The 19,439-nt window shown below is 44.1% G+C and overlaps 1 protein-coding gene across 3 annotated transcripts in view; it reads right to left on the bottom strand.

The window, feature by feature from the left end:
• Positions 1-2,726: 2,726 nt before the first annotated feature.
• The window catches only part of tle2a (TLE family member 2, transcriptional corepressor a), a 32,406-nt gene continuing 15,693 nt past the window's right edge, over positions 2,727-19,439 (bottom strand). The window contains exons 3-20 of one of the 3 annotated variants that reach the window (XM_028403802.1): positions 17,488-17,551; positions 15,013-15,057; positions 12,687-12,749; positions 12,305-12,409; positions 11,649-11,862; positions 11,254-11,270; positions 10,452-10,547; positions 9,973-10,017; positions 8,834-8,995; positions 8,328-8,454; positions 7,242-7,438; positions 6,859-6,938; positions 6,087-6,336; positions 5,565-5,812; positions 4,675-4,822; positions 4,420-4,570; positions 4,090-4,166; positions 2,727-3,792 (exon numbers count right to left, since the gene is read on the bottom strand). In XM_028403802.1, the coding sequence (XP_028259603.1) occupies positions 3,685-3,792; positions 4,090-4,166; positions 4,420-4,570; positions 4,675-4,822; positions 5,565-5,812; positions 6,087-6,336; positions 6,859-6,938; positions 7,242-7,438; positions 8,328-8,454; positions 8,834-8,995; positions 9,973-10,017; positions 10,452-10,547; positions 11,254-11,270; positions 11,649-11,862; positions 12,305-12,409; positions 12,687-12,749; positions 15,013-15,057; positions 17,488-17,551 (2,197 nt within the window). In that variant the 3' untranslated portion in view covers positions 2,727-3,684. The remainder of the gene's footprint in view (positions 3,793-4,089; positions 4,167-4,419; positions 4,571-4,674; positions 4,823-5,564; positions 5,813-6,086; positions 6,337-6,858; positions 6,939-7,241; positions 7,439-8,327; positions 8,455-8,833; positions 8,996-9,972; positions 10,018-10,451; positions 10,548-11,253; positions 11,271-11,648; positions 11,863-12,304; positions 12,410-12,686; positions 12,750-15,012; positions 15,058-17,487; positions 17,552-19,439) is intronic. The other 2 variants (XM_028403803.1, XM_028403804.1) reach the window with 2 other exon arrangements.

Raw genomic sequence — 19,439 nt, 5'->3', positions numbered from 1 at the left:
CAAGTGTCTCCTGTGTTAATCATTTCACTGCACAGTCAGACCACCACAAATACCTCAACACTTACAGGCCCACTTAGGGAGTGTGCAAATTATGTTCAAACACAAAGATTGGACTTATCACTTGTGCACAACTGTACAATGCTAAATGGTGGGTCAGAGGTGTGTGAATGTTGTGGATGGATACAAATCTTTTTAGCTATTGTCTGTCCTATAATTAGTGAAACCATCCATCTACTTCCTTAACCCACTTGTCCTGTACAGGGTCACAGGGGGTCGCCAGTGTATCGCAGGGCTAACAGAGACAGACAGGCAACCTTAACTAACCTATCATCATACATGTCTTGTATGTGGATGAAAGCTGGAGAAAACCCACACCAGCGCTGGGAAACGTGTAAACTTCACCCAGCCTGATTCGAACTAGGAACCACCTTACTGCAGGGATAACCACTACACCACCTTGAAGCCTGAGACTGAAACCAACAACGGGAAACTGTGGAGGCAGGTTACAGAACAAGTATGACAGAAGTTAAGGCTTCCAAGCAAAGCTACCTTTTGACCTGATCATATAGTAGAATGGACTGAATGTGGAGACTAAATGCCAACATAGACTCACACATGTTCACTCTAAAACGCTGTCTGACAGATTGAGACAAGAACCAACCAAACTAATAAAGACGTTTACGGAACAATGGATATTTTCTTAGACTGCAGGAAACACCTGATATTAGAATGCTGAAAAAAGCCAGATAACCAAAGAGGGATACCAGATACAGACGAAACTCACAGGCCAGGTCGCGGGTTGCTAGTTAGGTTGTGGGTCATGGCGAGTTGCAGGTTGGGAATGGGGCTGAGTTTTAGGCTGGTCGTTCGTGTTGTTGGACAGAGCATGGGTCGGCAGGTTGGGTCAAGGTGTTCATGCAATCAACAAATCTGTGGGCTGCTTGGCTGCAGGACAGGAAGCAAAAAAAGGCTCAGGAATGGTTAGAAGCGTACAACAAGTTCAAGCTGCTGCCCCACAATCCAACTGAGTATCAATGGAAGGTCCAACTCATTAAGGCCCCACCATGCAACAGAGACGTATGTAAAGGATCTGCTGCCGATGCCACAGAACACCTTCAGAGGTCTAGTCGAGTCCATGGCTTGACAAGCTGTTTCGCTGACAAAAGGACAAACAATGATATTAGGCAGGTGGTCGTAATGTTATGGCTGATCAGTGCATGTTGCACTAACACATGCAAAATATATTCAAACAATGGCTTCCTTCCAAACCTTAACTTTGGACTGTCTTACATAATAAGCCCCAATAAGGTAATCATAGTAACGCTGCTTACACCTACTCTGACTTCAATTCTTTAAACCAAGTTCCCACTGAATAATGTGACTGAAACACAGAGCAGGTTACCGCCCTGTGTTCCGTTTACAGTAGTGGGGAACCTCATAACATCATGCTCCAAAAGAAGCTGATTGCATTAGTATCCATAGGTACACCTGCAGTCTTCTGTCCCAGACATGAATGCTTCTCTCGTTTCTTTCAGGTTCCTTCTTCACAGTTGAAGCTTTGTCTTTGGCAGAACAGTGACTACAACACCCATAATCACTGAAGAACTCCCTCTTGGGCATTACTGTGATAATAATCCATCCCACAAACGGTGCACGTCACCTTTGTCTCACCACACTACAAGCTATGTCTGCACAAAAACACAACAGTAAGGATGCATTATTTACCAAGCTGCAGTCACAAAGGAGCCGTGAATCACAGCCTGCTCATGCTGTGGGTTTGAATCCCCAGACGCTTTCTCACACACCTGAGGATGCAGACGTCTACCAAGAAAAGCTTTGTGTTGACACAGAAATGTTTCCATCACAGGGGAGCAGAAGCAGTGCGCTCTCCATTCACATCATTTTTCATCTAAATATTTCTGAGCGCCTTTTTGGCACCACACTGTGAGCACATGCTTTCCTGGCTGTTAGGCTTTAAAACAAATATTCAACAAATGATTCCTTTTTCAGTTTTAAACGTCCGAGTTTAAAGTCTGGCTAGAGCCTCAAACACACAGACACACACACACACACACTTGTATCCATGACTTCAGAGGACATCACATTACTTCACTCAAGAGTTTCTACCATGTATATAATTTGATTCATGAAAACAGGACAGGCCTTTTGTCCTCAAAATGTCTGTGTTAACTTACTTTTAGGTTCCTAAAAGATAAGTAATTCCACACAAACACTCCCTTGTTTCACTAGTCCTATAGGGATTTTCTATTGACATGCATTACCTACAGTACCCTCAACCATCACACTGTCTAAAACCAAGCCTTGACCATGAAAAAATGCAGTCCAGTGCTTAATTTGATCCCCACAGGACACAGGAGTCAGCTAGAGGCAGCAACAACACATTAACACACTGATACTGGTACTCCATAGACCACAAGGAGCCGGACAACTGAAAACAAACAAAAAATCTTCAGCCAAATGTTGTCTGGTGTGTGACCCACAGAAAAGGCACACACCAAATATCAGATGTACTTCTTTAAGGTCCTTCAGTAAAGACCTAAACAAAAACAAAATGCACACAACACTGCAGACAGAGATCTGATCTCAGACAAACACTGTCCTCTTTGTTTTGACGCAACACACGCGGTGTGTGTTGTGCCAAAACACAAGTCACACATCACATCCTCATTTACCTTTAGAGAACTTTATTTACATGGCCATATATAGCATGGTTCATGATGCAGTTGTGAAAATACCAGTCTGTGTCTGTCTGTCTATATGTGCTCTAACAAATACAATAGAAAAAAAACATTTAATGATAAAGATGATGTAGCAGAGGTCATGTCCTGAAACTGGAGTGTATCTGCTTGAATTTTCTGTCCTGTGTTTGAAGTTGGTTTCCCTGAAAAAATCTTCAGAATATTTATTCTTTTGTAGAGAAAGAAAAACAGTAGAACACTCCGAGTCTGAGGACACTTCAGAGGAAACCAAGCTCTGTTCTGACATGTATGGAGTGGAGACGATACAATCATGTTGCTGCTGGAACTTAAACAGGAGAAGAAAAACAAAAATAGCTGAACCTCACAGCACAACATCCCACCATCTGCCATGCATCTGCTGCCCCGAGGTGCAGCCTCATGCTGTGGACCGAGCTGGACCCGACCGGGCCAAAACCGGGCCAAGCTGACTCAGGCTTGGATTTCGCACAACCATATTTTTCCATTGAGAGTTTTCCAGCCCACCTTGAACCCACCCTACATTTTCTCAGTCTCCCATCCCTCTCCACTCAAAGTGGTCCAACTGTTTGAGAAAAATTCAAAGGCTAAAAAAATATGTTTTTTTTTTGCTAATTTCTTGTTTACTACAGAGGTTTTATTTTGTTTTAAAAAAGGAAAACAAGAACAAAAACAAAAGTTCTTTGGAAGAATCCCACAATTGCGCAGCTATAGACTAACCAGCGTTCTCAGAGCATTAAAATCAAAGTTCAGTTTGTTTTTTTTCCAGAGATGTGACTTTGTGCCTCTTTGCTTCTTTCTCTTTCATATCTTTCACAAACAAAACAACAAAGTAGAAGTTGAGTGTCTCTTGTTTTCCATTCCACCGACGCTCTGTACAGTCATTGGTGCAGGAGGGAGCCTCAGCTCCGCTCCCTGGTTATTCGATTTCTTTTAAGCCAATCAGAGTTCAGTAGATGACTTCGTATACTGTGGCTTTCTTGTCCCCAGAGCCGGTGACGATGAACTGGTCGTCAGGGGAGATGTCACAGCTGAGGACTGACGACGACTCCTTAGACTGGAGAGGCAGAGGGGAAGCCATATTAGCAACTAACAGTGAATTAAATATTCTTTGTACAAACAGTGATGCAGAAATTCACATCCTAGTTTAAACAGAATCTATTTGTGTCCCAAAATAACCCCTCAGATATTTAAACAAGAAGATTAAAAAAAAATAATCAAGTCAATATGTTTGAACTGAATCTTTTCCGGGCTGCAGACCATGATTTCTCATGTCAGCATATTTCATTTTTATTTTCATACGCACATATATAAAACCTCTGCTCTGTATAAAACACAGTATTTGATGCTCTACCTGGAATATGCTGGATCCGTAAGGTGTCCGCCACGCATTCAGGAGGTTATCTTTGCCCGTGCTCACAAACCATTTACCTACAGGACAAAACACACACGGCCATCAGCAGATAAAGCCTCTGGGGAGGTGAGATATGGAGAAGGCTGAGAGGATGTGCTGCTTTTGTAAAGAAGAGGAGACAAGGAAAGAAGGGGAGTGTGTCTGAATAATGAGAGAAGCAGAAGATTTGTTCTGCTTCTCTGTGATTAAACACCCTCAGGTACTGTGATGTAACCCAACCATCAATCTAGTCAGCGTACAAGTGTGTGTGATGTGTGTGTGTGTGCTTACCACAGTAGGCGAATTTGAGGGAGAGAACGCAGCTCTCATGGAGGTGTAGCTGGTACTTGTCAGGTTTGGACACGTGGAGAACTTCTACATTACTACTCTCCATTCCTACAGCCAGCCACTCGCCTGTCGGACAGTAGCCCAGAGAGAAGATCTGGAGGGGGAGGAGGTGATATGAAAGGAGAGACGAAAGAGTGTTAATGATCAAAGATCAATGATTTGTCTGGACTGCAAGAGAGCAGAGTTGTGTGTGTGTACCTGTGAGGTGAAGTCATGTTGCTGCAGCTGGCGTCCCTCTCGGAGGTCCCAGCAGCGGACTGTGTTGTCCAGCCCTCCTGTCCACAGCTTGGTGCCGTCGTTAGAAATATCGATGCAGCTAGCTCCATCTGTGTGGCCCTGGAACTGCCTGCCGGGTGGACACACACAAGAGGTTTGGACACAAATGCACATTGCCTTCCATCAACTGCTTAACTTTGCTTTTTTCCATTGCCAGCCCTTCAGTTTCTTGACAGATCTCCTCCAGGCATATTTAATATATATAATGAAACTGCACCTTGAATAATTTTCTTTAAACTGTGAACAGACCCAATTTTAAGTGGACCTTAAAAAGGACCACACAATTGGACACTTAATCGTATCTCCAAAAGATTTAATCCTATCAAGCTAGAAATAAAATAACACAAGAAATACATAATAAAACAAAAAGTGTGGTATTTTACACTGAATATGTGGGATTCAAGGTTCGATTTTCTTAATAAAAACATTTTCAATAGGAAGCGAAATCAAAAAAACCTTTATGTGAGAGCACAAAAATAAGAACATGCAAAGGTATTGCTATAACTGTTGAAGACAGACAGGGAGGATTATAATTTGTAGCCTGTCTGTACAGGTCTTATTTTGAAAAAAATAAACCTAAAAATACACAAATGCTTTAAATATTAAGCCTTCATTGGTTCCAGTTTCCTTGTCAAAGCCTACTCTGACATTTTCTGAAATTACTCTCGTTCCCTGCTTAATTTACCTTTTTCTGCCGCTCATCTCGTAACTTACTAGAAAATAACCTGCTTGCTGGCTCCTACTTCAACCAGCTCTCTCCTCCTCATCTGCCCAGAGGAAAAGATGATGCAGCTGTTTCCTTCATTTCTTACCTGACCAGCGTCTGGTTGTGAAGGTCCCAGACGACGATGTTGCCGTCACTGCAGCAAGAGAAGCAGACCTTGTTGTCAGGGGAGATGGCCAGGGCGTAGCAGGCGGGAGCAGAGGATGTCAGCTCCGCCTTGATGCGGGGAGTCGGCGTGGCCAAATCCCAGATTGACAGCGTGCTGGCCTCCCCACCAACAATCAGGGTTCGGCCATCGGAGAGCAGCTTGCAAGAGCGGATGTAGTTATCCCTGTTCTGATGGGACACAATAAAATGATGAATATGTTTTAGATATTGTAGTACAGTAACTTACGTGTGCTGCTACAGCATTATTACTGCAATAAATAAAGATGCTGAAGCAATTGGCCCGAGGACAACAACACAAAGGTGATTCATCATCCAAAGAGTGTTTAATGTGTGAAAAACAAGAGCATCATTTGAGGTAGTAAAACAACAACATTAGACACAAAATGGTCAATAAGGCTCTAAACATCGGTCTACAAACATCCATCTAACTGTCTCCCCTTACCAGACAGTCCAGCTGGGCCATGGGGCTCTTGCTCCCTGGTTGGCTGATGTCCCACACCTTGACGCAGCCCTTGCCTCCTGTGTAGACGTGGCGTGTTGAGGTGCTGATGGTGACAGCGCACACCACCTCTCCGTGGTTCAGAGTGTGGATCTGACGGGCGTGACGAGGGATTCCTGGACCCAGCAGGGCATCGGGGGGAAAGGGCACCGGCTGCATCTGGCCATCTGCACTCACATGGAACGAGTAAGCACTGAGGACAAAACAGGAGGAAGGGAGGAGAAATGCATGAATAACAGAGATGGGGCTGCAGTAACACGCTTAGTTTGATGGAAGAGACGGCTGGTGAGGAGTGACGGCAAAGACTTTAGTGTCATACCATGACATGTTATATGGAATTAAACAAACCAAGTTGGAAACATTTATAACTAAAGCCAATGGTGACTAGATACCTGAAAGATTCTGATACTCTGAATGAAGCAGCTCGGTAAATATCACTAACATCACATCATTTAAAGTGGCCACAAAGTAAAGCAGAGCATGCACACTGTCATTAGCTGAACAAATGAGCACAGATTTTAAACAAAGGACTGTACAATCTGACCTAAAGCTGTGAAAGCTGAAACATTTTCCTCTACAAAACCTTTTATTGTTGAACTTTACTTTTCTCCTCTGGTGTTGTAATTGAAAAAGAGAAGAACCTGAGCTTCTAGGTTCAGTTAACAGTGAACAGGTGAAGATGTGAGTGATAGCAGGAGAGGAAGAGGACACTCACGGTTTCCCGGAGGCGGCTGACTGCAAGCTGGCAGGCAGCCCAGGGACCCTCATATGTGGGTGTGGAGACTCGTAGCCCACCTGGAAGAGACCGATATCTTAACATAAGAAAAAAAGCACTGGCATGAGGGAAGAGCAGGTTCATTAAAATGGCCGATACAGAGATTGTACTGAACAGAATAAAATGAAATAAAGAGACTCTGCTAAGTGCTAAGGTCATAGATTCTCAGCGATAAATGACAAAGCAGTAACTCTCCCTCTGAAACGTTAACTTCTTTTCCACATATACCTTCTTTGTGTGCCCTCTGACAGGTTTATACGCTGAAGTATTGCTTATGACAGTGACACTGGAAAGACAAATTATCTGCAGAGTGTCGAGCTCACCACAGGGGACCGTCCATAGCCTGCAGCAGCTGCTGCTGCTGCTGCCGCAGCAGCTCCATTCATCTGGGGTGAGACCAAGTGTAGACCAGCGCCGTAGCCGGCTGCCCCGGGCAGGTCACCATTCACTCCAGGGGGCAGGCCGAAAGCCCCTGGAGGGTAGGCTCCCTGCACTGCCAGTGGGTTTCTCAGACCCAGAGCTGGAGATAGGGGGAAAGAAAGGAGAGGACAGAGAGAATTACAAATTACTAAGTGAATAAATTTACTGATTGAAGCAAACATCAGTCATTTAGGAGCTTCAGATATAATTTGAGTGCAGGCTGGAATAGCATTTATTAATGGGACTCCTCCTGCGGAGCCTTACAAGAGACAGCTGTGACTGACAGGTTGTGCACAAACTGCAACAAAAGCCAGAACATCACCACTAGCTGCAGCACTAGACCACTACTGACCCCTGCTGGCCACCATGACGTCCTGCAGTGAGACAGCATGCGTGTATCTGTGTGTGTGCACTCATATAAACGTTCCACTATTTCCTCCGTCCGCACATGTAGGTGTGTCTATGCTTGTGTAGGTATGCATGCATAATGGTGTGCATCTGGGTGTGTGTGAGCAGAGCAGGGGCTAACAGGTGATGTGCATAAAAAAGGGAGAAAGAGATACAGTGGAATAGATGGAGACTCATTATGAAGCAGCTCACAGTCACAGTCCATCACCTCCCCTAATCTTTCCATTTAAAAAGTGAGGCGCGCTGAATATTTTTGCCCACAGCTGCTTATTAAGTCCAGATGGTGGTCGGTGGTGGGGAGCTGGCTGACACCCATACCAACTACTGCAGCCCATTGCTGATAGAATCGCTTTATGTAACAAAGTCAGTACATGCTAAAAACCTGTCACTGCAAATTCTGATTCATATTTTTAATTTATCCTCTGTGTGCTGTGAAAGATGATGTTGCTGAGATAAAGGCTCTCGGCAGTCTTTTTGGTCTCCTGAACAACACATTAACTTTATGAAATCAATTTTTTCATCAATAAAGTACTGATGAGATCTTCTTTGGGAAAATAAAGCAAGTTTGTGAAGTTTGTTACCGAGGGGGTCGACACCAGGCTTGCCCGGGACAGGCCTGAACTGTGGAGGTCCGCTCGGTCCTGGGGTGTTGGACTCCTGAGACATAGGGGTCCCTGGTTTCATACCCGGAGTGCTGGACTTCTCTCTCTAGAAGAATGCAGAATACGATAAGAGAAAGCAAAGTAGTAAGAGTGAAAAAAGACTGCCTTTAGAATCACATATATCAGCAGTAAGAATAATAACGAGAGTGACTGAGGGCAGGATTAGACCAGAGGAGCACTGAGGGATGTCAACAGAGTGGATGTGTGTGGGCTGTTGAATGTCCAACATACAGAGGCAAACTGCTGACCTGAACAAAACAACAGAACACTGTGTGCACACACAGCATGGAGACACTAAAGTCCTTCTCTGAAATGTAATATGTGTGCTCTTGTGGCTGCACATTTAAAGGTAATATTACAGACAATTATTCAATTGTTCCTGTATATGTGTGTGTGTGTGACATTTTCTGTGTGTGTTCTTCTACCTGTGGAGGTTCTTTGCTACGAGAGGGGGATGTGGCGCTGCTGGATGAGGCCAGGGAAGTGGGGCTGGCCTGAGGGGGGCCGTCCTTACGGGATGGAGGCATCTTGTCCAAACCATTCTCCCTGGATGAGTAGGACTGCACGCTGCGTGGGGATGATGGGTCCTGAGTTTAAAAAAAAACCAAATGTTTATTAAACAAGACAGAAATAAGAAATGTATTTCTCTCATATATCAGAGTGACTGCATTTATAAACAACAGTCAGTCAACTAACTGAAATACAGCACACATCACAAATACAACATTATTGATGGGACAAAGGATCCACAGACCTTAAAGTCTGGCCTAACAAACCAAACAGAAAAGATTACAAAATACATAACAACGTGCACACAACTGGATACACCACAATATCATATGTTTGATTCTACGCATTGTTTTGCCAAAAATGCTGTGTTGTTACTTTGTGATGTTGTTTCATGTATCTTCAGGAGACATGTAGGTGACAACAGTCCCCAAAGTTGAGTGGAAAAACCTGCCAACTTCATTTGAAACAAATAGTGAAGAAATATTACAGCAACCGCTTTTCTGTGTTCTTGTGGCTCCTGATAGACTTGGAAAAAACTGTCCCTTGATGGTGTGTTCCCCCTATTCTTGTTCTTGCAGGAATGAACTGAAAAGAAATATCTTTCTGGCACCAGAGGAGTTTTTTCGAGCCAATAACTCATAAACTGCCTATAGGCTTACTCATTACACGCACAACAGACTCTTAGGAATTCTTTTGGACATTAAAGATGAGAATTTAAAGAAAAAGCATATGGCCCATGCTAGGTTTAAACTTCATTTTCTAACCACCCTCTTACTTGCTACCCGCTTAGTCTGCATCCAGCAGTCGTGTCAACACCCTCAGATATTAGGACCCTTTTAAAATGTGCAGGCAGGTTGGATTCCAGTAGAGTTTGTGTACCTATGCATCTGCTGGCTGTGTGTTGCTAAATGAGGGCAGGCAGAGGCAGTGGAGGAATAGAGGGGGGTTATTGTTATTATTACTATTCATACAGTCCTGCTGGGTATGTTTACATGATGTATGCAGATGAAAGCGGTCAAGTGAAGCAAACACAGGCCAGCGGCCGCCTACTAACCTCATCCACCACCAAATTATCATCACTCTTATCCGCATCGCTGCCCTGTGAGAGAAGGAGAGAAGGTAAGAGGAGTTCTTCCTGCTCTGCTATCTGATGCATGTAGATTACATGTAGAAATATACAACACATGCACAAGTGTTTGTGCATGTTTTTGAAAGGTTTCCATGTTGACATTTTTTATTACCAGAGATTATAATAAAAAAAACTACACATAAAGTCAGAGATTCATTTATCTTTCTCTAAAATTAAACCCTCATAAGGTTTAATATATCTGATCTTCCACAGATGCTCCAGCAGTAGAGTAATGACACAAGGAAGTGTGAATATTTCAATTACTGTCTAGAAATGAGAGCAGGTCTCCAAGGTCTGCTGGCCTGCCGCTGTACAGACACCACCACGTCATCAGACTGCCAAAGTTTGGTGAAACTTTCCTACAGTTACTCAAACATTTAAGAGTGTTATGAAAGCGTCCTCACATAGTCTGTCATGAACTCCTTCTCATCAGCTTTCCTCTTCTTGCCGTTGCTGAGGTAGTCTGCTGAACGACCCTTATCCCCATTGGACAGAGAGCTCTGCAGAGAGAGAGGGAGAGAAGGAGAGGAGAGGGGATTGAATTGAGAAAAGCAAGACAGAGGGCAGGGCAGTGAGGCAAGGAGCAAAGGGGAGGTGTGTGTGTGAGGGCACAAAGAAGAGGAGAAGATGAAGGTAGGAAGGAAAGAGGAGTGGAGAAAAAGGGCGCGAGGGCCGTAAGGGAGGAAGAGGGTGATAATGAGGTGAGAGGGACTGCATAAATCATGTCAGGCTCATAAGCTGCAGAGATGAATGTGAAAAAATATAAGGCTGCATCGATTGGCCAGCTCAGTGTAGGAGTGAGAGGAAGAAAGAGAATCCTTCATGTTTTCTTTAAGGCAGCAGAAAAGACTGGAGACTAAGGATTTTTTCTTTAACCAGTACTGTCAAAATTATATACTACTGAGATCTATAATCTGTACATATGTTATAAAATGCAGCTGCATCTTAAAATCATGCAATTTGGGAGAAATTAATGTTGCCTACATATTCAAAGAAAGGAGGATAATGATTGATCTGTCCATTGTTCATATTTACAAAATATGCTTATATTTTTAGTTTTAAAAACCATAAATAAAAAAACTTTTCAATCATCCCCTTTCATGTGGAAATCCATATTTCAGCACTGAGTTTACTTTAGTATCGAGCAGGGGTGTAGAAGTATGACTTGTACTAGACATAAGTGATTGTGTAGTGATTTGTACTCACTGGTCCTGCTTCACGGTCTGTTCATTCCAGGCAGCAGCATATCCAGGTACCAGACAACAGGGACAGCAAAACACAGATAAGAACACACACAAATGTAAGATTATCTGCCATGGTTTTACATCACTCTGCAGCTGATGACTCAGAGGAAAAACATCCCTGAGGAGTGTCATTATCAGCAACACTGCTGTGCCCTGCCAAAATTCCAAAGCAAAACCAATCATCAGAATCCATTGAGCCAAGCTTTGGTGTTTACTCTACTCCCACCTCAGAGAGCTGTTTTCATCTGTCAGGATGCAATCCAACTTCTTGTCTTGGCTTTAAACTCATCTGGAGTTTTACACTTATTCTTTGAGAGCCACAAAGTGAAACAAAAAGTATTTAAAGTGCTCCTGTACCTCTGTGCTGCTCTGCGGCGGCGGCGGCTGCTGCAGCTGCCTCGAGGTGCGCTCTCTCATCCTTGGCAGCGAGTTGAGCTCCCAGAGCCCCGGACAGGGCCAGAAGGCCGGACCCTCCTCCAAGCGCCAGGCCGGGGTGGGGCAGTCCTGATGGGTGCGGGCCCATTGGCAAACCCTGGGCATGCTGAGAGAGGTGCTGGGCCTGAAGCTGCTGCTGCAGAGAGGAAGACAGAAGAAAACAAAGAAGAGAGAGGAGACAGAAGAAAGAGAGATCTGGGTGACTTACGAGCACCAAAGCTTGGCAGGTAGTGATTAAGAAGAAGAAAAGGAGGAAGTAAACGAAGGGAACTAATTGCTGCGATGTGCACGAGAGGAAAAGTACTGTAGTCAAGACAGTGGCTCTTTAGGAGGGGAAGTTCTGCAGTCAAAGCAAAACAAAAGGAACTAAAGGGACAAACTGATATATTGTGCTTCGATCATTCATTATTTGATCTGGTCAATTTGGAGTGTTTTGGTGCCTGTTAAAGATCAGTAAAATGGTCGCCTCAAGCCATTATTGAAAAATATACATTTTAGAGTGGGCCAATGAATATTTGTTTTACTAAAAGAAAAAGAAAAGGAGGAAAAATAAAAATAAGGGAGTATAAGGTACACACGCTATGAGGCAGGGGGGGAAGCCCACGTACCCCTATCGAAGCATTTAGCTCCCCCATGGTCACCTGTTTGGCGCGTTCCATAGCCTGGACCACCTGTTGTTGGTGCTGTGGAACAAACCAAGATGTCAGTAAATGAATTCTCTCATATTTTATAATTTATGTAAAAAACTGCATTTATTCCATCCATTATATTCTCAGTATAATGTGAACGCAAACATTTGGTGACTGAAGACAATTAATGTGCTTTGAAGTTCTGTCCATCTGCAGCTCTTCCTCTGTGTGTGTGTTATTGAGTGTGTATTGTGTGGGTTGCTTTCACACAGAAGAGAGAATGTGTGTGCGTGTGTGTGTGTGTGTGTGTGTGTTTGCGTGTGTGTCCCACCTCCTGTGACAGGAAGGGGATGAGCTGAGCACAGATCACGTTCAGCCGCTTGGCAATCTCCGTCTGAAAGAGAAAAAAAAAAAAAGATACTGTCACTTTGATGAATAAACACACACACAAACACTTGCACTGCCAAGATTGAGCATGAACACAAAGCAAACACACACACACTCATGAAGGTTACACATATACACACAGAGCCTGACTGTGGCCTGCTTCTCCCAGGGCCAGTGTGGTAAATATTTCAGCTGCTTACATCTGGTCCATGCAAATGGAAACTCTGCCAGAGAGTTTGGCTAAAATATTCATGGACAGCATCTGCTGTGGCCACAGCCAGCCCACACAGTGTGTGTGTGTGTGTGTGTGTGTGTGTGTGTGTGTGTGTGTGCGCGTGCGTGCGTGCGTGCGTGCGTGCGTGCGTGCGTGCGTGCGTGCGTGCGTGCGTGCGTGCGTGCGTGCGTGCGTGCGTGCGTGCGTGTGTGTGTGTGTATGTGCGTGTGAAGGAGAAAAGATACAAGATTCGCCATCTTGGGTGTGTGGATGCGTTTCTGATGTGTCCTGGCATGACTGTTTGTCTGTCTGTGTGTGACTATACGTGTGTGTGTGTGTGTGTAAGTGAGAGAGAGCGTGTGTGTGTGTGTGTGTGTGTGTTTCTCCTGCTGGGGGTCAGTGATTCTTGCTGTGGGTGTGTGTCTGTCTCGATCTGCTCTACTACACAGCCAACAGCAAACTCTTCCTCCCTCCCTCCTCCTCCTCCTCATCGTCTCTCTTTCCATATTCCTTTCCATCTCGCTCTATTTATCAACCTTTCCATCTATCCATCTATTCCTCATTTCATTCCTCCCCTCCTTAGTATTAGCACAGTAATCAGTGCTACAAGCGCTGCCATGTAATATCTAACACACACATAAACATGTTTAGCGGCGGGCCCAACAAGGCCGTTAGGGCCAGTAATGATATGCAAGCAGAGATCATGACAACATCATTATGGCCGCAGGCTGTTTATCTTGTTGACAGCTAGACTCTGTTGTGTGTGTGTGTGTGTGTGTGTGTGATAGTATGTGTGAGAATGCATGTGAGTGTGTTTGTGTGTACCCATGCTCACCCCGCCCCATTCTCTCTCTTAAGTGATTTATTGATGCCGGACTGAACTTCAACCCCTCCTTTTTCTTGCTCTCTCTCTCATGTGCGCTCTCTCTCTCCTATTCCTCTCCCTTACCCACATCTCTCCCTCCCTCCACTCTCCATTTTTCAGCCAGCACGCCTGCCCTCCACCCGCCTTCCCTCCATCCTCTGAATCCATCAGCCCCCAGCCCAAGGGAGACACAATGATTTCTTGTTAGAGAACTCCAACTACTAAATGACATCTTCAGGAGAGAGAGAGAGAGGAAGAGGGAGAGAGGGAGAACACAAGCAATTGAGAGAAAGAGGATAAAGAGGGGATGACAAAATGGGAGAGAGGAAATGAAAAGAATAGGTAGAGGAAGAAGAGGAAAGGGCAGATTGGGTTGAGGAAATGACAGCCAATGAATGAAGGACGAGGGAGGGAGAAGAGAGATAGACAAAGAAGAAACAAAAGGAAGGCAGGGGAGGAAAATTAAGATTGGAAGGTGGTGATGGTGATGGCGATAGTGATGATGGTGATAGTGGCGACGGTGGTGGTGGGGGGGGTTGAGTGGCGGAAGCAGCACGTCAAAAGTGAAGTGATTGAGATGGTAAAATGAATGAAGAGAGAGAAAGAGAGAGTAGAAGAGAGGAAGGCAGTGACCTGATTTAAAGTGAAATTCAGCATGGACTGTACGTCTGCAAGGAGACTGAGATGGAAGGAGCACACAAAAAATAGAAGATAAAGAGAGAGAAAGAGAAATCTATGGGAAGGAAAAGAGACAGAGATGGTGAAGAAATGGAGATTAAGAGAAAGGAGCATTAAAAAGTCACAGCAAGACATCAAGTGAGGAGAAAGGAGAGAAATAGGGAGAAGGGATGGAGGAGCAGGGTAGCAGTTTGAGGGACAGGAGGATGGATGGAAGGAAGGACAGAGAGGGAGGGAGTAACAGACAGGGATTTATGATTGGCAGGAGGGAAGGGCAGAGTATTCTCATCTGTCTGTGCAGAAGAAATGATTTCTGTTTGTGGATCCTATTAACGCCTCAGCAGCATAACATGGCTCTTTAAGTCCATCAGAGAGGATTGGCATAACGGTGGTAGAGAGACACAGATGATTCCATTTTTCCAAGGACAGCAGGAAGTGATCATAATGAGAGAGAATAATGCAAAGGTTTAGGAGGTGAAGGAAGACAGAGTGAGAGACCTGAATATGGCTCACCTGTTTGTGCATTTCAATGTTAAGGCCGTAGGACATTTCATAATACTGAAACAGAAAGGAGAATGTCAGTTAATATACACGACTGTATGTGAAGAAAAATCAAAACATTTTCTTGGAGTGGGTGAAAACGGCAATATAAGATGCAGGCAAGATGATAATGTGATAATGAAAGACAGGAATATTTTGGAACGTATGTGCACAAAGGATAAACATAACATAACATAAAAACAAAAAGCTTCAGTCTGAGTCTGGTACAATTCTATATTGTAATTCTATATTTTTCTTACTGACAACAGCTCCCACACATAAGACTCACAGAAAATACAAGTCGGGTTTGTTCAGAGTGTTAGACACGTCTAAATATTGTCAGTTTTTATACAATAAGGACAGAAGAAGCCTTCTCATCACATTCTTTAGTGGTTAGTCAAATACTTTTATGAATTATAAATTTACAGAAAATAATAAAAATCAGTCATTTGGCGTTTCAGTTTGGCTCTTTTTTGTGGACCATTTAAACAGGAGGAGACTTACAGAGCCAATTTCAGGTGAGAACAAAAGCCTAGCACAGGGTAGCAGTGTAAATGGGGTCTGCTGCCAATTGGTTAAACAAACCAGTGAAAAGTGAACATGTAGCATTAAGCAGAAACCAGAAGCAATACAAAGGAGAAGAGACAGAACAGACCAATAAGAAATAAATAGGTAAAACGCTGGGAATTTGAAGGTTAATCACGTAAATGATCACACTACTTCCAGCCATTCCTGAGTTCCTGCAATAAAAAAGCACCTATTGCTTTTACAAAAATGAATCCCAGAGTGTGAGGACAGTCACACAACCTTTTCCTTTGCAAGCCCAAGTATGTGCACTCAGGAATGCCCATATGTCCCTAAAAGCACAACGCCACTAATATCACCTTTAATCTGCTGAAAAGGCACTGGCACTAAAATGACCCTGAGAAGCCAGAAATCAAAAGTGACGCAGGGAAATTGTCACTGGGCACAAGAAACTGACAGACTGCTACAATAATCGTGTCTAATGTGAGGTATTTGACCCAGGCTTTTATTTGAAAGTACGTGGAGTGCAGGAGCCGCTGAATGCCACCGAGAGAGAGGGAGACAGGTGAGGATCTCACTCTCCCACTCCTCCTTTCCTTCAGAGATGGACGAAAAGGAGAGCATTTTAAAGTCAGATGCCTTGAAAAGTGACAGGCTGACATTTGCTTTTCAGCGTGGCTGGTTGTGGAGAGAGGAGATTGGCAGTTGGGCAGCCAAAACAGGCTGGCAGGATGGAAGAGGAGATGGCAGGGGTCCTCTCTCTCCAGACATCTTTCCTGGCAGTTAGCGCACATATGTGCAAGTGTGCAGGTGTGTGTGTTTATAGCACAAGTCTGCAACTGTGTGGGCGTGTGTATCTATGCGCTTTGTGTGTATGCTTTGCAGTTGAGTGTGTGTGTCTGTGTTCACGGCATGTGTGTGCACGCTCTTCTTTCTGTGCCTGTAAGCCTCCATAAAAGACGCCTTTCCTGGCAGCTGGCAGCTCTGCTTGGCAGTCTGTGTGCCAAGTTTTGCCTGTTGCTTAGCAACATCCAAACTCCTCCAAATCATCAGCCAGCAAAGGAGACCTGGCCTGTGCTTGATGCCAGCTACCCCCTCCTTCCCCATCACTGAAACTTCAATCCCCCCACACAAGCCCCAGCTTGGTGCCAAGATTGCCACATAGCTCTTTTTTGGCACAGCAGGTTGTGGGCAGCCCACACTCCATCAGCTGTGGTTGTTTATGGCTCTGATCACAGGTGAATCAAGACTGCAGGTTTATGGACTTAAAAAACAAAGGAAGACAAAGAGTTTTGGTCTTTTCTTCTATTCAGAATACACATCTGCTGACCATGTATATCTGACTCATTTTTCCAGAGCATCATTTTGTGATTCAGACCACTGCATTATAACTTACTCCACCCTCAGTGAGAATATGAAAGGCTTGAACCCTACAGCAATATCTAAACAAGTGGACAAATGCAGCAACAGTACCACAAACATGGAGGAAAGTGGGAACATAAGGCATGTGTTACAGCCTGCATTAGTGATGATGACAAAGATGCAATCACTGAGATGATTTTATTTTTTTTTACATCAATCAATAAACTAACTACGGTAATAATAAATTTATACTAAAAAATAATTTTCTTATGAACAAAAATTCAAGTGATCTAACATTTTAATTGTTGTCTGGACGCAGTTGGCATGGAGTCTTTTCAGAGCTGAAACTGTTTTAATGTTGATTTATTTTGTAGCTCTTTAACATGTGTTTGTGAGCATGTGCATGTGTGGTCCTGTGTGTGGTTTTTTGGTGGGTGTTGTTTGGCAGCTGTTAGCAGATGAAAGGGATTCAGGGGACTTGGCACTGCACTTGTTGTGAGTGAATGAGAGTAGATATGGTGTGTGTGTGTGCATGTGAGAGAGAGACTGTGTGTGTCTCACCATAACGTAGTGTCTCTGGATTTCAGTCTTCTCTGTGGCCAGTTTCTCACACTCCAGTTTCAAACTGCAAAGAAAAAAAAACAAAATTATACCATTTTCATCTGTATCATATACCCTAAAAAAAACATGCAGTGAAATTAGCAACATAACAACAAATGACTCCCTAGCCTCTTCCGCCTCGCCCACTCTCCTCTCTCTCCATCACTCACTGGGGAGGAGCGAGCAGGGTGACTGGGGTGCTGACAGCCCATTATCACCTCAGAGCAGAGCAGAAATAGACAAAGTCACGCTTGGGGCCTGAAATCCAGCCAAGACTGCAGTCAGGCAAATCCAAGGTGTCTCTCCTGCTCTCCTTCTCTTTCTGGACAAGTTTCAATGTATCCATGTGCTTTCCATTCCTCCTCATTTTGTTACTTCTCCAATTAGCAGGCAGCATGTCTGCCTTTGTATAAGCCTGTCTGACCGCTCCCTCTTCTTTCACCTTTGATGACACACTTTGGCACAAGTTTCACTGAGCTTAAAGTTTCTGCTTTAAGTGGGTCATATGTGCCAATTCTGTCTTTACAATAACTCCTCACCTCTACAGGACAAGCCCAGTGTCTGCTGCTCAGTCTGTTAGCGTTACAGGCGATCACAGCTACTCCAAGTCCTGGCATGGAGTCTCACACTTACGGTACACACATCTGAGGTGATAGCAGCCAAACACCTCTCCCACGTGTCCCATATTTCTGTCTGTGCTCTGCATCTACACATCTCTTCTCGCACCCAAACCAGTCCCCGATGTCCTCTAAAATTTGACAATGTCAGTGGCTAGATTTGCAAACACATATACACACAATCTCTAAATGTGTTCAAGTCCAAGCACCTCACCCAGTCTCTCTCTCACCATCATCTCTCTTCTGTCTCACACCACAGAATTACACTCTACCCGGCCCGGCCCCCCCTCCCTCACCAGAGGGTAGTACAATTTGGGCCTTAGGCAGTTTACACCAACTTGTTTGCGTGCAGCAGATAGATTGATTGGGGGGCTGTGGTGATGTGGGTGAAGGGAGGTGTTGGAGAGGGGTGGGTCGTTTGGTGGAGGAAAATTAGAATATGATTAATACCACAACATTACCCCCAGCCGCAACAGGTAATAACAGCCCCTTCCACTCCCTTTCTCCATCATGGCGTGCACACACACACATAATTGACTCATTTATCATTGCCAGCCAGTTGAGGAGAAGAGGGACGAGGAAGGAGAGGGAGAGAAGCAGGACGAATAGCAAGAGGGGAAGGTAGTGGAGGTGGATGAGGAGAAGGGAGGGTAGTGAGGATTAAACCCCCCCCCCCCCATAGATTTTATTACAGTGGAATTGCCTCTCGGCAGAAGTCACTCACAGCTGGGCTGAGAACTAATGCAACTGTGTGTGTGTGTACACCAGTTCGGAATGTGACTTGAGAAGTGGCATGACTGCGAACACAAAAACGGTTATCGATCAGCACAGAGATAATGAACGTTTGTTCCCTCTGTGCATCTGTGATTAAACATTTTCAGCAGCAGTTATTGTTTTTATTTATCTTTTAATCATTTTATGTGTGCAATAATGAAACCTGTAAACTCACGTCAGGTAGCTTAAATCACAAAAAGCAGCAAAACAAACTTTTTAAACAGGGCCAGCCAATAAAACCATCTTAAGTTGTTGTCGTTTGTTGACGATAGTGTTAAAAGTGCATGTCCAAGTTATTTACCAGAAAACAGCGCTTGCACCAACAGGACCAGGAGATTAATGAAAAATGCTGTACAATGTTTGATTTTTGAGAATTTAAAAAATATAAAAATATAAAACATATGTCATGAATTTCACAAATCCACCTTGGCTCATCAGATTCTGTTATTAGTTAGTAAATGAGCAATGCCCACTTGTGCCATTAAACCCCAGAGTCACAGAAGGAAAGAAAGACAAAAAAAA

The sequence above is a fragment of the Parambassis ranga genome, chromosome 4 (genome assembly GCF_900634625.1).
Source record: "Parambassis ranga chromosome 4, fParRan2.1, whole genome shotgun sequence".
NCBI classification, from domain to species: domain Eukaryota; kingdom Metazoa; phylum Chordata; class Actinopteri; family Ambassidae; genus Parambassis; species Parambassis ranga.
Note: the sequence above shows the minus strand (reverse complement) of the source record. Positions and strands in the feature narration are given on the sequence as shown.